Consider the following 18,093-nt stretch of genomic DNA (forward strand, 5'->3'; position numbering starts at 1 on the left):
TGGGGGTGAAGGCTGGGTCCAGGCCGGGGCCTGAGGAGCTCTCTGCGGCCGAGACCTCTCTGTCCCCGGCCGCCGTCACAGCCTCTCTGGGGCAAGCAGGCCAACCTCAGCCTTGCTGTCACTCTGTGGCACAGAACTCGTGACTCAGGGCCTGTAAAGCTCTCGTTAGCTTCGCTCTGGCCTTGTTTGCTCTCCTCCTCCAGCTCCATGGCAGCTGGTGCGGTCTTGTTCCCTAAAGGTCGCCCTTGTTTCCCTCACAGCAGGCACAGATAGGAGGGGACAGAAACCGCTGTCCCTCCTGAGGCTGTCGCCCTGAGGAAGGAGCGGGTCTCTACACTCGCTGTCCCCATCCCGCCCCCTTGCCCCAACCTGGCCCTGGGGACGGAAGAGCCCCCTTCCCCGGCCGCCACCCAGCACCCAGCTCCAAGGTGGAGGCAGCCCAGCACGCGGCTTTGAAGGGCTGTTTCACAGAACAAGCCACAGCCCTGCCGGCTCACGCTGGGGCCCGGGGCGCTCCCCTCAGGTTGGCCAAGCGCTTCAGTGAAGACGGGGCGGTTCTGTCACGTTGGCACCAGGAGGCTGTGGAAGGCCCTGGGGTGGGGGAATGCGGCTCGTGGGTTTGCTGCCGCTCTGGGGCCCGCTCCCTGCCTTCCAGACCTCAGCAGCCCCTTCAGCCGCGCCCCCAGCCAGACCCCTGCGGCCTCTTGCTCAGCTGCTGACGGCGAGCTCTCCTGGGGGTCCCTCCTTGAGGTCCAGGCAGGGAGAGCAGGGCTGTGGGGCCCAGAGGGCGGTGGCTGGAGAGGATGGGTCTCTGGGGGTGCTGAGCCCCCATCGCGAGGGTGTCAGTGGCTCTGTGTGGGCTTAAGGTGTCTCATCTCCTGGACGGGTGGCTGGTCCGGGAGTGGGCGTGGGGCTTGGGTGGAGCGGAAGCAGTGGGCAGGAACCAGGGAGGAGCTCGGGGCCTGCTGGGACATCCCTGGCGCTGGGTGAGAAAGCTGACAGTCCTTAGTCCTGCAGGTGCTGCCGTCATTCCTTCCTCCCGAGGACACTCTGCCTCATGGCTCTGGTAAGACCTGCTAGGGCACTGGTCCCTGCGCGGCCTGGTTAATGCTGTTTCTCGAGGGGGCTATGGGCTTCTCCAGGTGTTTGCCGGCCTTGGACAGGGCCAGGGAGCAGAGGCCAGGGAAGAGGCAGGGTCTTGGGAAGGAGGATCATTCTGTGTTTTTCCTGCCCTAGAAATGGGCTCCAGGCGGAGCTCCCTGGCACCGTGGATTTGGGCCCTGAGAACTCAGGCTCCCAGCTGCCGTCCTGGGGCCCCAGAGGAAATGGCCGCTCTGGTGTTCTTTCTGACTCAGTTGCTTGGGTCATGGGGGCCCCAGGGCTGACGGTGCTGGATGAGCTCTTCCAGCTCTGCCCCTGGACTCCGTTCCATCAGGGCCCTTCTGAAGCAGGGCTGATGGCCAAAAGGAAGACTCGATTAGCACAGGGTCTACATCCCCATACCCAGGGTCGTGGGTTTGGATGGGGCCACCTGGGGACCATCTTTAGCCTGACCTTTGTAGGACCTGGAAGACTGGACAACCTATGGGTGGTCTGAGCTGATAATTGCTGTCCCTAGCCTAGTGGAGAGCCCATTTCCAGAATTGTCTTTTGGCCAGGGATGCAGAGTATGGGAAGCAGCTCAACCAGGGGGACCAAGGACAACCGGGGCCCTGACATACCTCTTCCCTTCCCTCTGTAGCCTTATATCCACACCCCGCTTTGCTGCCCTGGGGGCCCCCCGCCACCCAAGACCAGCCTCAAGGCTGCTTAGTAAAGGGGAGCCAGGGTTGTGGGGTGGAAAGAGTAAGGATACTGTACCAGGAACTGGAAGCAGGTAAGTGTGGGAGTTGAGAGCAGAAGTCAAGCTAGCCTGCTCCAGTCCTGGCCCTGGGTCTCGGGCAAGCAACTACTTAGCCTTTCTGTGCCTCTGTTTCCTTGTGGGGTTGGTTATAATAAGTAGTCCTCGTGCATAGGGTGGTTGTATGATTAAATCGAGTTAATCTACATGACCCTTGGACCAGAGCTGGTGCAAAGTGTTGTGTAAGTGTAGGCAGGCCTCATCAGGAGATACCGTAGCCGCCTGTTGGCTCAGGACTCTGGTGGGTGGAGGACAGGCCTGTGGCTGGGCAGGGCTGGTCCTTCTGGTTCAGGATTAGGCCTCAAGGTGTCACCCCAGCCTCCCCTTTGGGCCCATCAGCCTGTAGTAAGTCTGTTTCTCTCTCTCTCCTCTGCAGGCAAAGGTGCCTGGGACCTGCTTGCTCACCATTCATGTCCTGCAGGCCCATGGTCTGCCCTCCAAGGACCTAGGTGAGTGCTGGGCCCAGAGAGGGCAGTGGTTCTGCAGCTGGCTTCAGAGTGGGGCAGGACAGTGGGAAGAGATGCGAGTAGGGCTGGGCGTGCAGCGGGTCCCAGAGAGGGTGCTGATAGGAGGTAGTGGATGGAACATCGAGGTCAGGCCTGCACCTCCTGCCTCCCGACCCAGCCCCATTTCCTGGGTCTCTAGGTCTCCTGGGGCTGCCTGTGACGGAAGGACGTGGGCTCTGGGCGGCTGGGCTGGGAAGGGCTCTTGGCCAGCACCGGGCACTCCTTCTTCCTTCCCACAGTGACTCCCTCTGACTGCTACGTGACTCTGTGGCTGCCCTCGGCCTCCAGCCAGCAGCTCCAGACGCGCATGGTCAAGAACAGCAGAAACCCCATCTGGAATCAGAGCTTTCACTTCCGAATCCACAGCCAGCTCAAGGTGGGCAGGCATCAGCCTGGCCCTGCTCCCTGACCCACCCCTGTCCCACCCCTTCTTCCTGCAGCCCCCTCACTCTGTTCCCCTTTCAGAACATCGTGCAACTCAGAGTCTTTGACCAGGACCTTCTGACCAAGGATGACCCTCTGTTGTCAGTGCTGTTTGACGTGGGGACTTTGCGGGCTGGGGAGTCCCGGCGTGAGAGCTTCTCGCTGAACCCTCAGGCAAGGCTGTGTGCAGGCAGCGGAGGGCTTCAGCCCTGGGGACGGGATGCTTTGGAGGGTAGCCAGGTACATGGCTTTCTTCCCCAGTGAGTGGTCCAGGCTTCCCTGGCACCCCAGAGGCCTCTGTCAGCGAGGAGCTCCTGTCCACCAAAGAGCAGTCCTGTCCCCGACCCTCTGTCTTGTCCCCTAGGCCAAGGGCAGCTTTCTTGGAGCAGTCCAGGGAAGGTGGCCAGTGGCTCTCCTCACCACTGGGACCGCAGCAGCCCAGGTGTCTGGGTTGGGACCTACACACACACACGTACTTCTCACCATTTCTAACTTGCTTCTTTCTCTCTCCAGGGCAAGGAGCAGCTGGAAGTTGAATTTCGGCTGCAGAATCTGTAAGTCGGGCCATGGGGCAGTTCCCGGGTGGGAGTGATTCCTTCCGGGAAGGACAGAGCCCAGCGCACCCAGAGCTGACACCCTTCCCTGGGAGGCATCAGGGGTGGAGGAGGAAAGCCCAGACCTCCTTGGGGGATGGGAACCTGGGTTCTCGCTAAGGGTCACTGGGGGCTCTTTCCAGGACCGACTGTGCTGAGCGCCTCGTCAGTAATGGCATCCTGGTGGTGAGTCTAGAGCCCCTCCCTCGTGCCCTCTGCGCACCCTTCTCCCCGGGCCTGAAGCTTGGGCCCACCACGGGGGTCGGTTACCGTTGTTGCTGGGGGGTGGCGGAGCCGGCTGGGATTTTAGTTCCAGAGGCTACAACCCCAAGCAAATGTTTGGTGACTCAGGGCCAAGGTAAAAAGGTGCTGAGGAGCAGGAACCAGGGTGTTGGGAGGGTGGCGTCTCCAGCAGGGGAGGGGCTCGAGTCTGAGGGGCTCTCTTAATGACCCAGGCCCGGGAGCTCTCCTGCTTGCACGTTCGACTGGAGAAGGCCGGGGGCCAGCAGGGTGAGTCCCCAAACCACTGGGAGAGCTGCCATCTCTCAGCCCTTGTCTTCCCCTTTCTAAGGGGACCCTGGAGGGAACCTTGCACTAGCTACCCCCAGCTCTCAGCCAGGAGCAGGGGTGAGGGGACGAATCCATGCTGGGGCTTTTCCCTTTAGTCCTCAGAGGGGCTGTGGTGCGACCCCATCTCCCAGCCCAGGTCTGAGCCAGACCTCCATCTCAGTGGGGGGGAGTGCCCCGCCCCCAGGCCCCTTAGGCGAGACAGGGGCCTCTGTGGGCTGAGATCCCATTCCCAGCCTCTCTGCTCTGGTTCCTGTTTCCAGGGTCAGAGGGCGGAGTTCAGCTTGTGGTTCCCGGGTCCTGTGAGGGTCCGCAGGAGGCCTCCGTGGGCGCCGGCTCCTTCCGCTTCCATTGGCCGGCCTGCTGGGAGCAGGAGCTGAGTATTCACTTGCAGGTAGTGGGACGTCCCGGGCGCTGAGGCCTGCAGAGCCCTACCCCCTCCTTCCCTTGGCACCTCCTGCCAGCCTGTTCCTCTGCTCACCCCGAGGTTTCCCAGGAGGCATCCTGGGAAGTGTGGGGTTGACCTCAGCCTCCTGTCCCCCTTCCAGCTACTTCTCTGTCACTCCCGGGGCAATTGATGAGGCTTTGCTGGAATGGAAGGGTGGAGATTCTTAGGTCCTCTTCATCCTTCCTGCAGGATGCACCCCAAGAGCAGCTGAAGGTGCCTCTGAGGGCACTGCCCTCTGACCAAGTGGTGAGACTTGTCTTCCCTACATCCCAGGTACTGGTCACCCAGAGGAAGAAAGCCAGATGCACGGGCGGGGCTGGGCCCAGGCCCCAGGCCTTGAAGGGCGGGCCTGCTTCTGTAGCGGCTTCTGTCTTTGGGCCAGGCCCTGGACAAATGCCAGGCCAGGCTCTGGGAGAGGAGTTCTCTGAGTATCCCTGTCTTCAGGCCTCAGACCTGGCCCCTGTGGAGATGGCTGGCGCCCAAGGGAGCATGGGGCTGTCATGGGACGTGGCTTGGGCTGGGTTGAAGGCAACGGGGTGTCCCATCTTTGTGACTGGAGGCTTCATGGTTTTCAGGAGCCCCTGATGAAGGTGGAGCTGAAAAAAGAAGAAGGGTGAGAGGCCGGCTGGGCACTGGGAAAGGTCACGGGGGACAGCAGCGGGCACTCAGCCTGGAGGAACGAGCAGGCACGGGGCGGCCCCTAGCAGGCCCGACCACCGTGAATCCTCTCTCAGATGCTCAGGGGTTTGCTCCCACGGGGGGGCCTGAGGTGCGGGGGCCTTGGCAGATGAAGGCTCTTCCTGTTAACGTTCTACATGCATTCCTGGTTCAGTCAGAGGGGTGTGTGTCTAGCCCAGTACCTGGCACTTGGGAGGCACTTGATAAATGTTTGGCTGGAAAAGCAGATGGCAGGTGGGACAGTGGTTAGAGGCACGGAGGGGGCAAGGAAACCAAGAGGAGTGCAGTCGCGCCCCTTCGGGGCCTCAGTTAACCCTCAGGAGATGGGAGGAGCCGCCTACACTGGCCCTGCACATGCCTGGGGGGGCGCTAGCTCCCCACCATGAAGAGGTGGGAGCACCATTCCTGTCCCCTTTAGAGTCATTTTTGGGTGGGTGAGGGAGAGAGGCTGAGAGGAGGAAGTGGATCGATGGCATTGGGTCCTCCCCGGAGCCTCTTCAGTCACCACTTTCCTGGTCCTGTGAATCCGCTGTGCTGCTTCCCCAAGGGTGTCCCCGCCAGGGTCTGGGTTCACCTTCTCCCCCTCATATCCACACGACACACGTCAGTGAGGACGCAGGAGCAGGGGCGAGGGTTGGAGAGAGGAGAGGAGAGGAGAGAAGGGTGGCGGCTGGCTTTCCGGGGCAGGCAGGCCAGCCAGCTTCTCTTTCTCTGACGAGGCCGGGAGCTGCCTCATGGTGCCTTCCTTCCCACCCAGACCGAGGGAGCTGGCGGTGCGGCTGGACTGCGGGCCCTGTGCTGAGGAGCGGGCCTTCCTGAGCAGGAGGAAGCAGGTGGTGGCCAAGGCCCTGAAGCAGGCCCTGCAGCTGGATGGAGACCTGCAGGAGGATGAGGTCTGGGGACTGGGCTGGATTAGGTGGGCGTCCTCGGGTTCAGTGCTGGATGCTGGGACTGGTTGTGCCCTAACCAGACCAGAACTGGTGCCGAGCCAGCCTTGGACCCTGCTCTGCTTCCCTCTCCCTTGCTGTTGTCAGGAGCTTGATCACATCAAATGCAGAGCAGTGCATGAGGCCTGGGGCATCAGATCAGCCTGGGGCATCTCCTAGGGATTTGACCTCTCCTAGAAAGAGGGAGAGAGGTAGCCATGTGGGAGACTTTTGAGGTGACCCTGGGGCTTCAAGAAAGCAGTCACCAGACTCCTTAGGGGCTAGAGGTGAGGAGATGAGGCCTGGAACTTGTCCATTTCTCTTGGAGTTCTTAAAACCAGACAAGCCTGACGCTTGCAAGGCTACTTCCGAGTAGACCTTCCTCAGCAGACCTGACTAGAACTGGTCCCAAGAGCCCTGATCAGATCTTGACCAGCCTTAGCTGTGGGTGAGCTGAGTGGGCACTTGGCTTGCTACCTCTTCTTCCTGTGGCTTGGCCTTCCCCTTCCCTAAGGCCTCTCCAAGCCTGGCTATTCTCTCTTCCAGATCCCAGTGGTAGCTGTTATGGCCACTGGTGGTGGGATCCGGGCCATGACTTCCCTGTATGGGCAGCTGGCTGGCCTAAAGGAGCTGGGCCTCTTGGATTGCATCTCCTGCATCACAGGGGCCTCGGGCTCCACCTGGTGAGCTTGAGTGTAGGAGCCTGGGGGTGGCTAGTTGGGTTGTGATAGGAGGGTGTGGTGGTAAGGCTCTCTCAGACTCCACCGGCCTCTCTGACCAAACTGGAAGGGGTGGGAGAATGCACGTGCCAGAAAGAAAGGTGCTCAAGGGGACCCTGGAAGGTGTCTTTTGGGCCGTTGTCCTAGCATAGAGAATGAGCCCAAGGCGCGTGATGGGGGTCCTTGAGTGACAATCCCCTGGCTTTGGCTTTTCCCAGGGCTTTGGCCAACCTCTACGAGGACCCAGAGTGGTCTCAGAAGGACCTGGCAGGGCCCATCGAGTCACTGAAGACGCAGGTGACCAAGAGCAAGCTGGGCGTGCTGGCCCCCAGCCAGCTGTGGCGGTACCAGCAGGAGCTGGCTGAGCGTGCGCGCCTGGGCCACCCGCCCTGCTTCACCAACCTGTGGGCCCTCATCAACGAGGCGCTGTTGCATGACGAGGTGTGGGGAGGGGCGCGGCCTGGGGGGCGGAGTGGGGCTGTTGCCGGGGGATGGGGGCAGCCAAAGCCAGGGCAAGGTCCAGAGGTGGGGAGCGGCCCTGGGCCGCAGGGTCTGGGAAAGGCCCCAGGAAGCCCTGGCTTTAGGCTCACACTACCTTCCCTCAGCCTCACGACCACAAACTCTCAGACCAGCGGGAGGCCCTGAGCCGTGGCCAGAACCCTCTGCCCATCTACTGTGCTCTCAACACCAAAGAACGGAACCTGACTACCTTTGAATTTGGGGGTGAGTAGCTCCAGAACCGTGACCTGTGCTCTCACAGTTGTCGGGGTGAGAGGTAGCCAGGCCTGTCTGTGAAGGTGGGTGTTAACTCCCCCCTCTTCTGGGCCAGGTCCCTTGCTTTCCAGAGCCTGTCATCCTATCTGAGTTACTCAGGCTTTGGGATGGGGGCAAGGGCCGTGGGTCCCACGCTCAGGGTGCCAGCAGCAAGGCTGGGCCTCCTGATCACGAGGCTGCCTGACGCGGGGCCCGTGGTGGGTGCCTTGGTGCCCGAGGGGCCTCAGGCTCTGGGCCCCATGGTGAGGCTGTGTGGCTCTTCACAGAGTGGTGTGAGTTCTCCCCCTATGAGGTCGGCTTTCCCAAGTACGGCGCCTTCATCCCCTCTGAGCTCTTTGGCTCCGAGTTCTTCATGGGGCGCCTGACAAAGCGGCTTCCTGAGTCCCGCATCTGCTTCCTGGAAGGTGAGCGGGTCTGGGAGGCGGGAGAAGCTAGGGTTGTGGGGAGAAGGGGCCTGGGCGAGGTGGCGGGCTCGACTGTCCCAGCTCAGTCACTGGGACGGTTCCTGGTCCCGGACGGGCTGTGGGGAATGGTCTGGGTTTGGTGAGGTGGGGGACTCTCTCCCACTCGGATCTCCTCCTCAGGCATCTGGAGCAACCTGTACGCAGCCAGCCTCCAGGACAGCTTGTATTCGTCCTCCGAGCCCAGCCAGTTCTGGGACCGCTGGGCACAGGCTCAGGCCAGCCTGGGTAGGTGCCTGGGCTCTTCCCCACAGGATGGGAGAGGCAGCCAGTGGGCCTGTATTTGGGGAGTGTGGGGTGGCTCTCTCCTCCTTTGTGAGTCCACAGAGGCTGGAATAAAGGGTCCCCGTTTCCCCCATTCTTGACTGCAGACAAGGAGCAGGTCCCCCTTCTGAATATAGGAGAGCCTCCCACAGCGGCCAGCAGGATAGCTGAGTTCTTCACTGACCTTCTGACATGGCGTCCACTTGCCCAGGCCACCCACAATTTCCTCCGTGGCCTCTGTTTCCACAAGGACTATTTCCAGCATCCTCACTTCTCTGCCTGGAAAGGTATTGCTTTTCTCCCCTGCTCCTAGCTCCCCAAACTCTTCCCATGGCCACCTGAGCCTTGGGTCCCTGGTCCAGACATCTGCACTGTCCAATCCCTTGGCCCCAGTTCGTTTCAGTTCAGTTCTCTGGGTGGCTTGGAGCGGGAGCCCCTTTTCCTCTCCTTACGTTGGGGTCAGGGCCCATCTGTGGAGCCTCGGGAGTTGAGGTGCTGCTTTGGCAGGAGAGGGCAGGAGCCGGATGGTAGAGCCTCCTTCTAAAGCAGCAAGGAGCTGGCATTAGGCTGGAGGGGCTGGTGCCTTTAGCACCAGTGACAGCTGCTCTCCACCCGATCCCCACCCCCTAACTTTCCAGCCACCAAACTGGATGGCCTCCCCAACCAGCTGACACCTGCAGAGCCCTTCCTTTGCCTGTTGGATGTTGGCTACCTTGTCAACACCAGCTGCCCACCCCTCCTGCGGCCCACACGGGACGTGGACCTCATCCTGTCGCTGGATTACAACCTCCATGGAGCCTTTCAGGTGGGCAGCGGGCAGGCTTGGGAGACGGGGGCAACGCCAGGCCTGGCCTCAGCTGACCCGACATCCTGACTCTGGAGAGATCTGCTTTGGAGCCTGGTTTCTGGGACAGCTTCCCTTCGGGGCTGTGACAGCGACGCTGTGAATGAAAGGCTGTGGATTCTATGAGCTCTCCCCCAGGGGAGCTTACTCCGCTCAGGAAGCTGGCGTGGTGGGAAGCTGGCAGTGTTTTAAAATGTATTTTATTTTGAACGTACCTGCACCCTGTTTGGTCCTGAACCCCTGGGACTCCTTGCTCTGAGTTTCCGTGTTGGTCCCGTGAAGGGTTTTGTCTCCCAGTTGCAGAACCTGGGCGTTGTTGTTAGCGGCCCGGCTCTATTGACACCAAAGGGGCTGCCATAGAAGGGCTGCCAGGTTTAGAACATTTACCCCAGCCTGGCCTGCTGGGTCCACTAGCGTCTGGCTTGGCATCTGGGCACTCAGTCCCACGTCTTAGCAGACCTCCACGTTCAGGCAGCCCAGCGTGGAGGACACTGGGAGCCCATGGACCCATCCCGCTGATGCCTCTTCTGCCCACCCTGCAGCAGCTGCAGCTCCTGGATCGGTTCTGCCAGAAGCAGGGCATCCCGTTCCCGTCCATCTCACCCAGCCCCGAGGAGCAGCGCCAGCCCCGAGAGTGCCACCTCTTCTCAGACCCTGCCCGCCCTGACGCCCCTGCCGTGCTGCACTTCCCGCTGGTAAACGCCTCCTTCCGGGAGCACTCAGCCCCAGGTGAGCCACCATCCTCTGGAGCCCTCCTCTATCCTCTAGGCCTCCACCCAGGTGACCCCAAACCCGCCCTCCATCCCCAGCGAGGTCTCCTCCCATGGCCGGCCTGCACTCTCTCCACAGGGGTCCGGCGGACGGCCGAGGCGCAGGAGGCCGGGGAGGTGAACCTGTCTTCATCCGACTCCCCCTACCACTACTTGAAGGTGACCTACAGCCAGGAGGACATGGACAAGCTGCTCCGCCTGACGCACTACAACATCTGCAACAACCAGGAGCAGCTGCTGGAGGCCCTGCGTGAGGCCGTGCGGCGGCGCAAGCAGCGCCGGGCCGAGTGATGGGCAGGAGGATGCCATGCCACGCCCCAGCCCCACGGCCCCTGACTCTTTCAGGCTCCCTTCTTGGCCGCCTTGCTGCTCCGGTTGAGTTGGGATGGAGACCGTCATCACCAAGTTCAGAGCCTCTGGCGGTTTGGACGGCCCAGTTGTGGTCGCCAGCCCTCTGAGGGGCTCACGAAGGCGCCCAGCACCACCCAGACGTGGCACTGAAGCCACCAGCACCCCTGCCACGGACACCCTGGGGTAGGTTGAGGGTTTTAAACAGGGGCTGGGACCTCGTCTCCATGACGTGGCTGGAGAAGATTCAGAGGTTCTGTGGCAGCGGGGTAAGTGGGGCAGTCTGGGCCAGATTTGTGTGCGCACACAAAGCCCCGTGACCTGGGTGTCCTTTCCCTTCCTTGCTACCTTGAGTAGCTGTACAGAGTGAAATAAATAGAGCATTTTATGTATTACAGAGGCCCATACAAACGTGAGGCATTATGGAGATTACTGTCATTGCTTCCAAGAAGGGACAGGTCATCCCACCTCTTGGTTACCCATGGCAAGGACTGGTTTAGGAAACAAAACCTCTCCTCAGGCACCTTATAGAGCTGGCAAGTCAGCTTGGGCTTCCCCTGAAGAGCAGGCTGTGAGCTCATGGCAGTGTCTACTCCGCTCCGGCCCACTTGCTCCAAGCAGAGAGGTGGCCAGTTTAGCCTGGGGGGCGGGTCTTGCTGCTGCAGCCCTGGTCCTGCCCAGGTGACTCGCAGGCAGTGACAGCCAGCACCCCTGTCTTCCTCACCCAGGGACTCAGGCAAAGGGCTGCTTCCTGTCGCATGATTAATAGGGGTGGGCCAGACCCAGGATCAGATGAGCCAAAGACAGACCAGTGCTAACGGCGTGACTTCAGCAAGCTGTGACCTTGGTGGGGCCTGTCTCCTAACCATCTATTCCAGAAGTTGGTCCCAGGGGCCTGATAGCTGGGTCTCCTTGTCCCCTTGAGGGTGTCCTCGCTTGTAGCCCTGAGGTTTGGTGCCACCTGCAGGTTCACTTCAGGGCCCAGACCTGTTGGGAGAACAGGGAGGTGGAGTGAATTTAGGGCCTAGCTTCCCCAGAGTCTTTTCCAAGCACTGGTGCCCCCGGCCTCTGCACCTCCTCCTAACATTGATGTGGGATGTGGCTACTGGGAGGCAGCTGCGGGAGGGACCGTGATGTGGGGGGGGGATGGGAGATGACTGGTTCCCATGATCCAACTCACTACCTCTGTCTGCCCTGGGCATGTGGCTGGAGGCACAGAGCAGAAGAAATGGCTGCTCTGATGACCTTAGAAGCCACTGTGACCTGGATAAGGCCTGTTGACTCAGCAGCACCTCATCTGAATCATAAATTGGAAGCTGTAGGCCCTGCAGGAGTGGATAATTATACCAGACACCACAACTGGCTGCCACCCCCTGCTGTGATGTGAGTGATTGCTCAGGCACAGGCTGTGTGTGGAGTCTGTGTACTGTGTCATTGTGTGTAGGTCTGTTCTGTGTGTGAACCTGTGTGTGGGTCTTGGGGTCTGTGGGTGTGTGTCTGGGTGACATCCTGACTTCCGGCCTCTCCGGGATAGTGAGGCTCCTCTCCTTCCCCCCTGGAGCAGGGACCTGGCTTGCCACTCCACATCTGACACCGAGCGCTGGGGAGAAGCAAGCCAGGGTGCGGCCCAGCCCTCGGGGGAGCAGAGAGCCATTCCCTCACCCTCTGCAACCTGGCCCGGGGCCCAGGGTGCAGGGGACCAGCAAGACCTGCCCTTGGCTGTAGCTGCCAGATGGTGCAGCGGCTAAGGGGCAGGGCCTCAGCTCACCCCGCCGTTGGGGTCCAGCAGGAGGTCCTCCCGGCAGGCCAGCCAGGCCTCGGCCTGGTCCAGCGCCTGCTGCAGCTTCTGCAATTGCCAGCTCCCCTCACAGCGCTCCCGGTGCAGGGCCCAGGCCTCCCTGAGTGCCCGCGGCTGACCGTCCAGCTCCTGCAGGCACTCTGTCATCTGGGGGGACGGGGCGCTGTGGGTGAGAGGCTCAGGCAGAGCCATGGGGTAGGGCAGGGCTGGAGTGCCCAGCAGAGGTGTCGAGGGAAGACCGTGAGGCCTGGACCCTCCCCGTCTCTGCCCCCCTCTCCGCCCCCTGCCTGGCCTTCTCCTCCCGCTCAGGGTTCCGAGGCCTTGGGTAACTGGGCTGTGTGCCCAGCCCCAGACCCATCTCTGTGCTCGTACCTCTCCAGGGACATGAAGTGGCCATTGTCCACCAGCTGCTGCCCTTCCTGCTGTACATTCTGGGCTTGATGGCAATGCCCCTTGACTTGTTGCCCCAGCTCCTCAAGCAGCTCCAGGAGCCGCTCGGTCCCAGCCACATCCCCAGCCAGCTCCTCTGAGGACAGCAGCCCCTGCTTCTCCTGAGCCCATGCTCTGCGGGGCAGGGAGGGGAAGCTGCTGTCAGGGCCAGGAGGGCAGACTGGGGTGGGGGGCAGGGCATGAGCTGCATAGGGAGATGGGGACTATATAGCCCCCCAAAGAGCTGGGGTGACCCCCGCCCTGCGGGGCAGAGCTGAGTCAACAGCCGGGGCAGGATGCCACCTACAGCAGTTCCCGACAGCGTCCGAGGAAGGCGTGGCCCTGGGCAGCCTCCTCCAGCTGTGACCCCGCTCCTGGACCTTCACATTCAGGGTGGCCCAGGCCTCCTGCACCTCAGCCAGTTGCTTGGCCAGGTCCTCCTGAGCCACAGGGTGTAGCTGGCCCAGCTGGCAGGCCTCCATCTGCACCTGGGCCACCTCCTTTTCCATCGCTGCCAGTTCCCTCTGCCGCCAGAACACAGGATCAGGCCTTACCCCCTGGCAGCCCGATGCCTGCTCCTCTTCAGGGAGCACCCATCCTCTTGAGAAGTCCACCTCCACAGCCTGGGCATGCAGGCCCTCCCTTCCCACCTCTGGGGTCCCCTTACCCAGGGGAGGAGGGCAGACGGGCAGGCCACGGGGCGTGGACCCTTACCTCCAGGCATCTGTGCTGTTGCTGCAGGGTCTGCACCGGCGCCGGGCTGCGGCCACAGGCATCTCTTGCCACCAGGGCCGCCGCCTCCTGCATCCAGCCCCGGAGCTCGGCTGCCGCCTGCTCAAAGCCACAGACCTCACGGGCCATGGCCAGGTTCTGAGAGAGGAGGGAGGGCCTGCTCCGGCTAGGGTCCTCTCTCCCTGGAGATGTAGCCTCCCGGGCCACTTCCTTTTAAACAAGGAGGTCCATGGGGCTTGGTGACTCGTTCATGACCACCGGGTACAGGAAATGTCTCAGATGTGGCAGCTGCTCTGTGAATGTGTGATGTTACTGATGACGGGGTAGGGCCCTGGGGGATTCTGTGAGGAGAGGGTCTTCAGTGCCCAACTCATGAGAGGAGCAGAGGTGGGGGCTCGGAAGCAGGTGGGAATGAGTCCACCGGAGGGAGGAGGTTGCTTTGGGGGCATCTGGCCGAGATGAAGGGGGTCGCCTCAGGAGGCTGCCTGGCCAGCCCTGGGCTGCAGGCTCTGTCAGGGGCTCGGGGACCTGGACTGCTTTTCTAGAAACTGCCAGCTGTGGCTGACAGCGAAGGCCGTGGAGAAACACTGAGGATGTCCTCAGCACACAGATCTACACAGAGCATTTAGATGAGAAGAGTGAGTGGCTGGAGCGATCTTGCCCAGTTAGTGTGTGTGGTGAAGGACAAGAGACCAGCGGGGCCTGTGTCTTAATAAACCTGAAGCCTATGTTTGGAGGGGGCTTTTGGGGGGGGGGGGGCGTCAGGAGCTGGCCAGACATGCTTCCTGTTTCTCCCTGGAGGTGTGAGCTGCACCAGGGGGAACCCAAATCGGTGGAGAGACTCGGAGAGGGCTGGAGGTGGAGGACTTTGCGACTTTTGGTCTGCTTGGCACTGGGAGTTGGAGGCAGCCACCTTGCTCCACACACAGACACACAGACACACAGACACATACACACACGGCGGCACTGCCTGTCCCTGGCCCAGGCAGAAGACACAGCTGTCCCAGCCCCTTGGCTGCCCCTGGCTGAGACTGGGCGCACCTACCTGTGTGCAGGCTTTCACTGCCCGGTCCAGTCTCTCCCAAGCGGCCTCGATGTGACTCCGCTGCCCTTGAATCTGGGGAGAGCACCTGGGTGCCGCCCATTCCAAGGAGCCTGCCTGCTTCCGCGGGGCCTGCACCTTGGCCTGTCCCAGGCTCTGGACTTCCTTTCTGAAAGCATCGAACTTCTCTTCCAGCACCTGCAGGGTGTAGGGCCAGGGAGGTCACTCTGCAGGTGGCGTCCAGCAGCTCTCAAAGCTAATGAAGGGCTCGGCAGTACCTGCCATTTCTGACGTCCCTTGGCCCTGCCTCTAGGACCACAGGGATCCTCCCAGAGCCCCCCACTTCCTGTGTGGCCCCCTCCCCCTTCTCTACCCTTGCGGGCCACTCAATCTACTCTCCTCCAGGTTTGCTCAGGAGTGACTCACCTTGACGGCCTCCAGGTCCTGCCTGTAGTCCTGGGACTCGGCAGTGGCCACCTTGCTCGCCAGCCAGGCGTCCAGGAGCAGGGCCTCCTGCTCCAGTTGGTGGAGCTGCAGCTGCTCCCGAAGGCCTTGCTCCCTGCCCTCCGCTCTCTGCAACAGCCCCGAGTGGGTGTCCCTCACCGTGAGCATCAGGGCGAGCAACCTGGGGCTGCGGCAGGAAGGACAATCCGCCTGGAGCCCTTCCTCTCCAGGCTGGACCGGCCTCGCGCCTCTGTAGGGAGAGCCCCTCCCTGCCCCTCCCTGCTCCTCCCTATTTGGGCCTGGCTCCAACTCATGTTTCTGGGTTCTGCCCGCTCTCGAGGAGGGCTGCTGTCTGCTGCAGCCTCTCGATGCGCATGCTGAACCCCTCCAGGTCTCTCCTGGTGGCCTCCAGCCACCACAGAAGGGCCTGCGTGGCCTCGGCACTCTGGCCCATATCCTTGATGTCCCGTTCTTGAACACAGCCCTGTTCTTCCAGCCAGGATTCTGCCTCTGGGAGCTGAGGTGACATAGAGGACAGGTTTCCCTGGGCGATGCCCTCCAGGGCTCCCAACTTTTGAGTTCGTGGCCTCGAGATTTAGAGCAGCAAGTTCTCAACTTGGCTGATGGGGATCACCTGAGAGTTCTAACAACCCGCTATGCCTGGCTCTCACCCCTTAAGATTTGGATTTGGTCTGGAATAGAGCTGAGTGTCAGCACTTCTTAAAAGTTCCAGGTGATACTGATGTGAAGCACTGATTGAGAATCATTGCTTTAGAAAAAACAGCAAAACCAAACCAAACCCAGTGGGCTGTTTCCTGGGAAACATGCTGAAGGAAGATCTTGGGGGCAGGAGACAACTTAGTGGAGGTGACAGAAGATGCACAGAGAGTCCGGACCCCCACCTGGGGGTTACCTTCCAGCCCTGCCTACCCTCTGGGTGTCCTCATGACCAACCCCCGCCCTTTCGTGCCCCATCACACCCTCTCACCTCCATCAGGGACTGCTGGGCCTCCTGAGCCTGCTGCAGCCGCTGTCGCCTCTGCGCAGCCTCTGCCAGCAGGTGGCCCACGGCATCCTCCAGCTGCCGCGCCCGGGCAGCCGCGTCGCGGGCCGCAAAGTGCCCAGCCTGCACCAGCTCGCCCGCTCTGTGCCCACCGCCGCCCGGGTCAGAGCCTCGTGGCTGCTCATCTCAGTCTCCAGGTTCTGCAGAGCTGGAGGAAGACAGGGGATGCTCCTGGGTGCTCCTTGGGGGACCCAGAGTCGCCTCTCAAGCCCGGTGGGATCCCACAGCTGCCCCCAGAGAGAACCCTGCCCCTGCGACCAGCAAAGAATCCAGGGGCCCCCAGAGCCTCCTGCAGGCAGAAGCTTCCAGCCCCAGAGGCAACTGACGACAGCCCCGCCCCTCCCGCTGGGCCCACACCTGGCACTTCTCCTGCAGGCGCCGCAGGGCGCTAGGGCTCTGGCTGCAGTCCCGGGCGGCCATCAGGGGCAGCTTCTCCAGCACCCAGGCCATCTCCTCGTCGGCGTCCCTGAAGAACTGCAGGAGGCGGCTCCGGGCCTCCAGGGCTGTCCTGCGCTCCCGCAGGGGCACCCGCTGGCTCTCGAACCTGCAGCAGCGGAGGGCGGGCCCGGGGCAGGGGGCACCCTGGTCGTCAGGATCAGGGCCACACTGTGACCCGCACACCAGCTCGCCCGCTCGGTGCCACTCACCGTGGGCAGGGAGGGCCCCGAGGAGCCGAGCCAGGGGGCAGAGGGGAGGGACAGGTTTACCTCTGAAGCAGCCGCTGGGCCTGCTCTTCCACGTCTTGGGCCAGGCAGTGGCCTTCCCGGACAAAGGCCTGTGCGGGTCCGGCCTGCCTGTCCAGCTCTCCCTGAGCCCCCAGGAGCTCGTCCAGCCCAGGCTGCTCTGGGCCCCCGATGGGGGCTCTCAGTTTGAGCTCCATGGGCTCCAGCCACTTCTCCAGTTCCTCCACGCTCTGCCGGAGACGCAGGGTCTGGGGCAGAATGTGAGGTGGGCACGAGGGGGAGAGTCTAGAGCTGCACCCAGCCCGCTCAAGGGCCTCCTGTAGCTTGGCTGCCTTCCTCTGGCAGTTGGCCTGTAGCTCCTCCCAGAGTTCTCTCAGCTCCTGCAGCCGCTCCTGGATGGTCTCTGAGGATGTGAGGCCATCCCACAGCAGCCTCTGCCCCTCCTACAGCCACAACATGGCACACACCTCGTGGACTCAGGACTGCTGGTGTCAGGGCTCTTGTGTTGGCTCCAACCACCAGCCCCACAGCTGCAGAGTCTGTGCGCTAGCTGTGTGATCTTGGGCAAGTTCCTTAACCTCTCTGAGCTCATTTTCCTTATCCATGTAATGGAGATAACAATGGGTATTTTGTTTAAATGAGATCAAACATTTCAAATACTTAGCAGGGTACTTTATATCAGAGAGAGGCAGCCTGGGGTCTGGGCCTGCCCTTTGCAGGTGGAAGAGGGTAAATTTAAAAGGTGCTATACTTTGACTCCTACACGCACAGGACTGCTGGCTACATACCCTGACTCTGTCCTCTGATGTCTTTCCAAGAGAGCTGTTAAAACCATCACGCCGAAACACCATCTTTAAAATTCTTGAAAAGGCACTATTTTTGGGGAGGGTACCAAGGGAAGCCACTGCGCCTCACGGCCCTTTGGTGTTTAGCGCGGCGTCTGTATGCAGAAAGCACTCGAAGGTCGGCCATCCACGGCTGTGATTCAGAGCCAGCTGCCAGGGCTCTGTGGGGTCACCCCCTGCTCTGGCCTGTAAGCCCATCCCTGGTCCCCAAGACCTCACCGTCTGCAGCCTTTGCTGGTGGTGTACACTCGTGTCCTGCTCGGCCTGGAGATTCTGCTGCCACCACGACTGTGCCTGCAGCCCGGTTCTTCTCCCTCAGCCATGCGGCCACCTGGGCACACTGGGAGGAACAGGCTCTGCTGCCTAGGGCTCTCCTTCCCACTAACCTCTGGGCTGCCCCAAGGAAGAGTGGCTTGTCCCGGGGGCAGCCCCTTCTCTCACCACAACCACTCCCCACGCCTGCTAACCTCGTAGGAACCCTGCAGGGAAGCCTGCAGCTGCCTGAGCTCCTCCAGCTGCTCCTCCAGCTGCTCCTCCAGCTGCTCCTCCAGCTGCTCCTCCAGCTGGCGGTGACGGGTCCTGGCTTGCTCCAGGAGTGCCTCTTTCCTGCCGGAAGGAGGGTGTCAGGGGCCTCAGGTCTGCTCGCTGGGACCTGGAGCTGCTACGGGTGTGTGTGTGCGCACACGCATGCACACACATGTGCATAGGTGTGCCCTTCCAGCCCAGGACAGCCTTTCTTGTGTATCAATATACCCTGAGTCTGTCTCCTCCTGCTGGGGCTGCTAAAGGGTGTGGAGGGCAGAGGAGATGCAGAGAGTCTTGATGGAATGAAAACA

General features: G+C 61.7%; 2 protein-coding genes across 2 annotated transcripts in view; one reads left to right on the plus strand and one right to left on the minus strand.

The window, feature by feature from the left end:
- Positions 1–58: 58 nt before the first annotated feature.
- Positions 59–10,616, plus strand: PLA2G4B (phospholipase A2 group IVB). The gene is made up of 20 exons (XM_082388658.1): positions 59–1,066; positions 2,277–2,349; positions 2,646–2,782; positions 2,872–3,003; positions 3,343–3,383; positions 3,566–3,608; positions 3,878–3,932; positions 4,253–4,383; positions 4,627–4,710; positions 5,013–5,050; positions 5,873–6,008; positions 6,588–6,724; positions 6,979–7,201; positions 7,366–7,483; positions 7,801–7,938; positions 8,119–8,223; positions 8,367–8,546; positions 8,898–9,064; positions 9,646–9,832; positions 9,953–10,616. Exons 1-20 carry the CDS (start codon positions 1,058–1,060, stop codon positions 10,162–10,164), a joined length of 2,346 nt encoding a protein of 781 aa, XP_082244784.1. The 5' UTR covers positions 59–1,057; the 3' UTR covers positions 10,165–10,616.
- A 454-nt stretch (positions 10,617–11,070) lies between these two features.
- The window catches only part of SPTBN5 (spectrin beta, non-erythrocytic 5), a 44,496-nt gene continuing 37,473 nt past the window's right edge, over positions 11,071–18,093 (minus strand). Inside the window, 16 exon segments of the mRNA XM_082385914.1 lie at positions 11,071–11,208; positions 11,990–12,182; positions 12,392–12,583; positions 12,756–12,810; positions 12,813–12,972; positions 13,163–13,390; positions 14,226–14,420; positions 14,649–14,853; positions 14,981–15,183; positions 15,655–15,810; positions 15,813–15,869; positions 16,087–16,273; positions 16,437–16,855; positions 17,477–17,558; positions 17,560–17,597; positions 17,725–17,863. Of these exon segments, the coding sequence (XP_082242040.1) occupies positions 11,191–11,208; positions 11,990–12,182; positions 12,392–12,583; positions 12,756–12,810; positions 12,813–12,972; positions 13,163–13,390; positions 14,226–14,420; positions 14,649–14,853; positions 14,981–15,183; positions 15,655–15,810; positions 15,813–15,869; positions 16,087–16,273; positions 16,437–16,855; positions 17,477–17,558; positions 17,560–17,597; positions 17,725–17,863 (2,527 nt within the window). The 3' untranslated portion in view covers positions 11,071–11,190.

Source organism: Balaenoptera borealis, assembly GCF_965194805.1.
Source record: "Balaenoptera borealis genome assembly, chromosome: 3".
NCBI lineage: Eukaryota > Metazoa > Chordata > Mammalia > Artiodactyla > Balaenopteridae > Balaenoptera > Balaenoptera borealis.

Excerpts from the sequence above, each read along its gene's own strand:
- PLA2G4B (XM_082388658.1), top strand. Across the intron at positions 3,609-3,877 it reads TCAGTAATGGCATCCTGGTG|GCCCGGGAGCTCTCCTGCTT; the intron begins GTGAGTCTAGAG and ends TTAATGACCCAG. Across the intron at positions 3,933-4,252 it reads GAAGGCCGGGGGCCAGCAGG|GGTCAGAGGGCGGAGTTCAG; the intron begins GTGAGTCCCCAA and ends TCCTGTTTCCAG.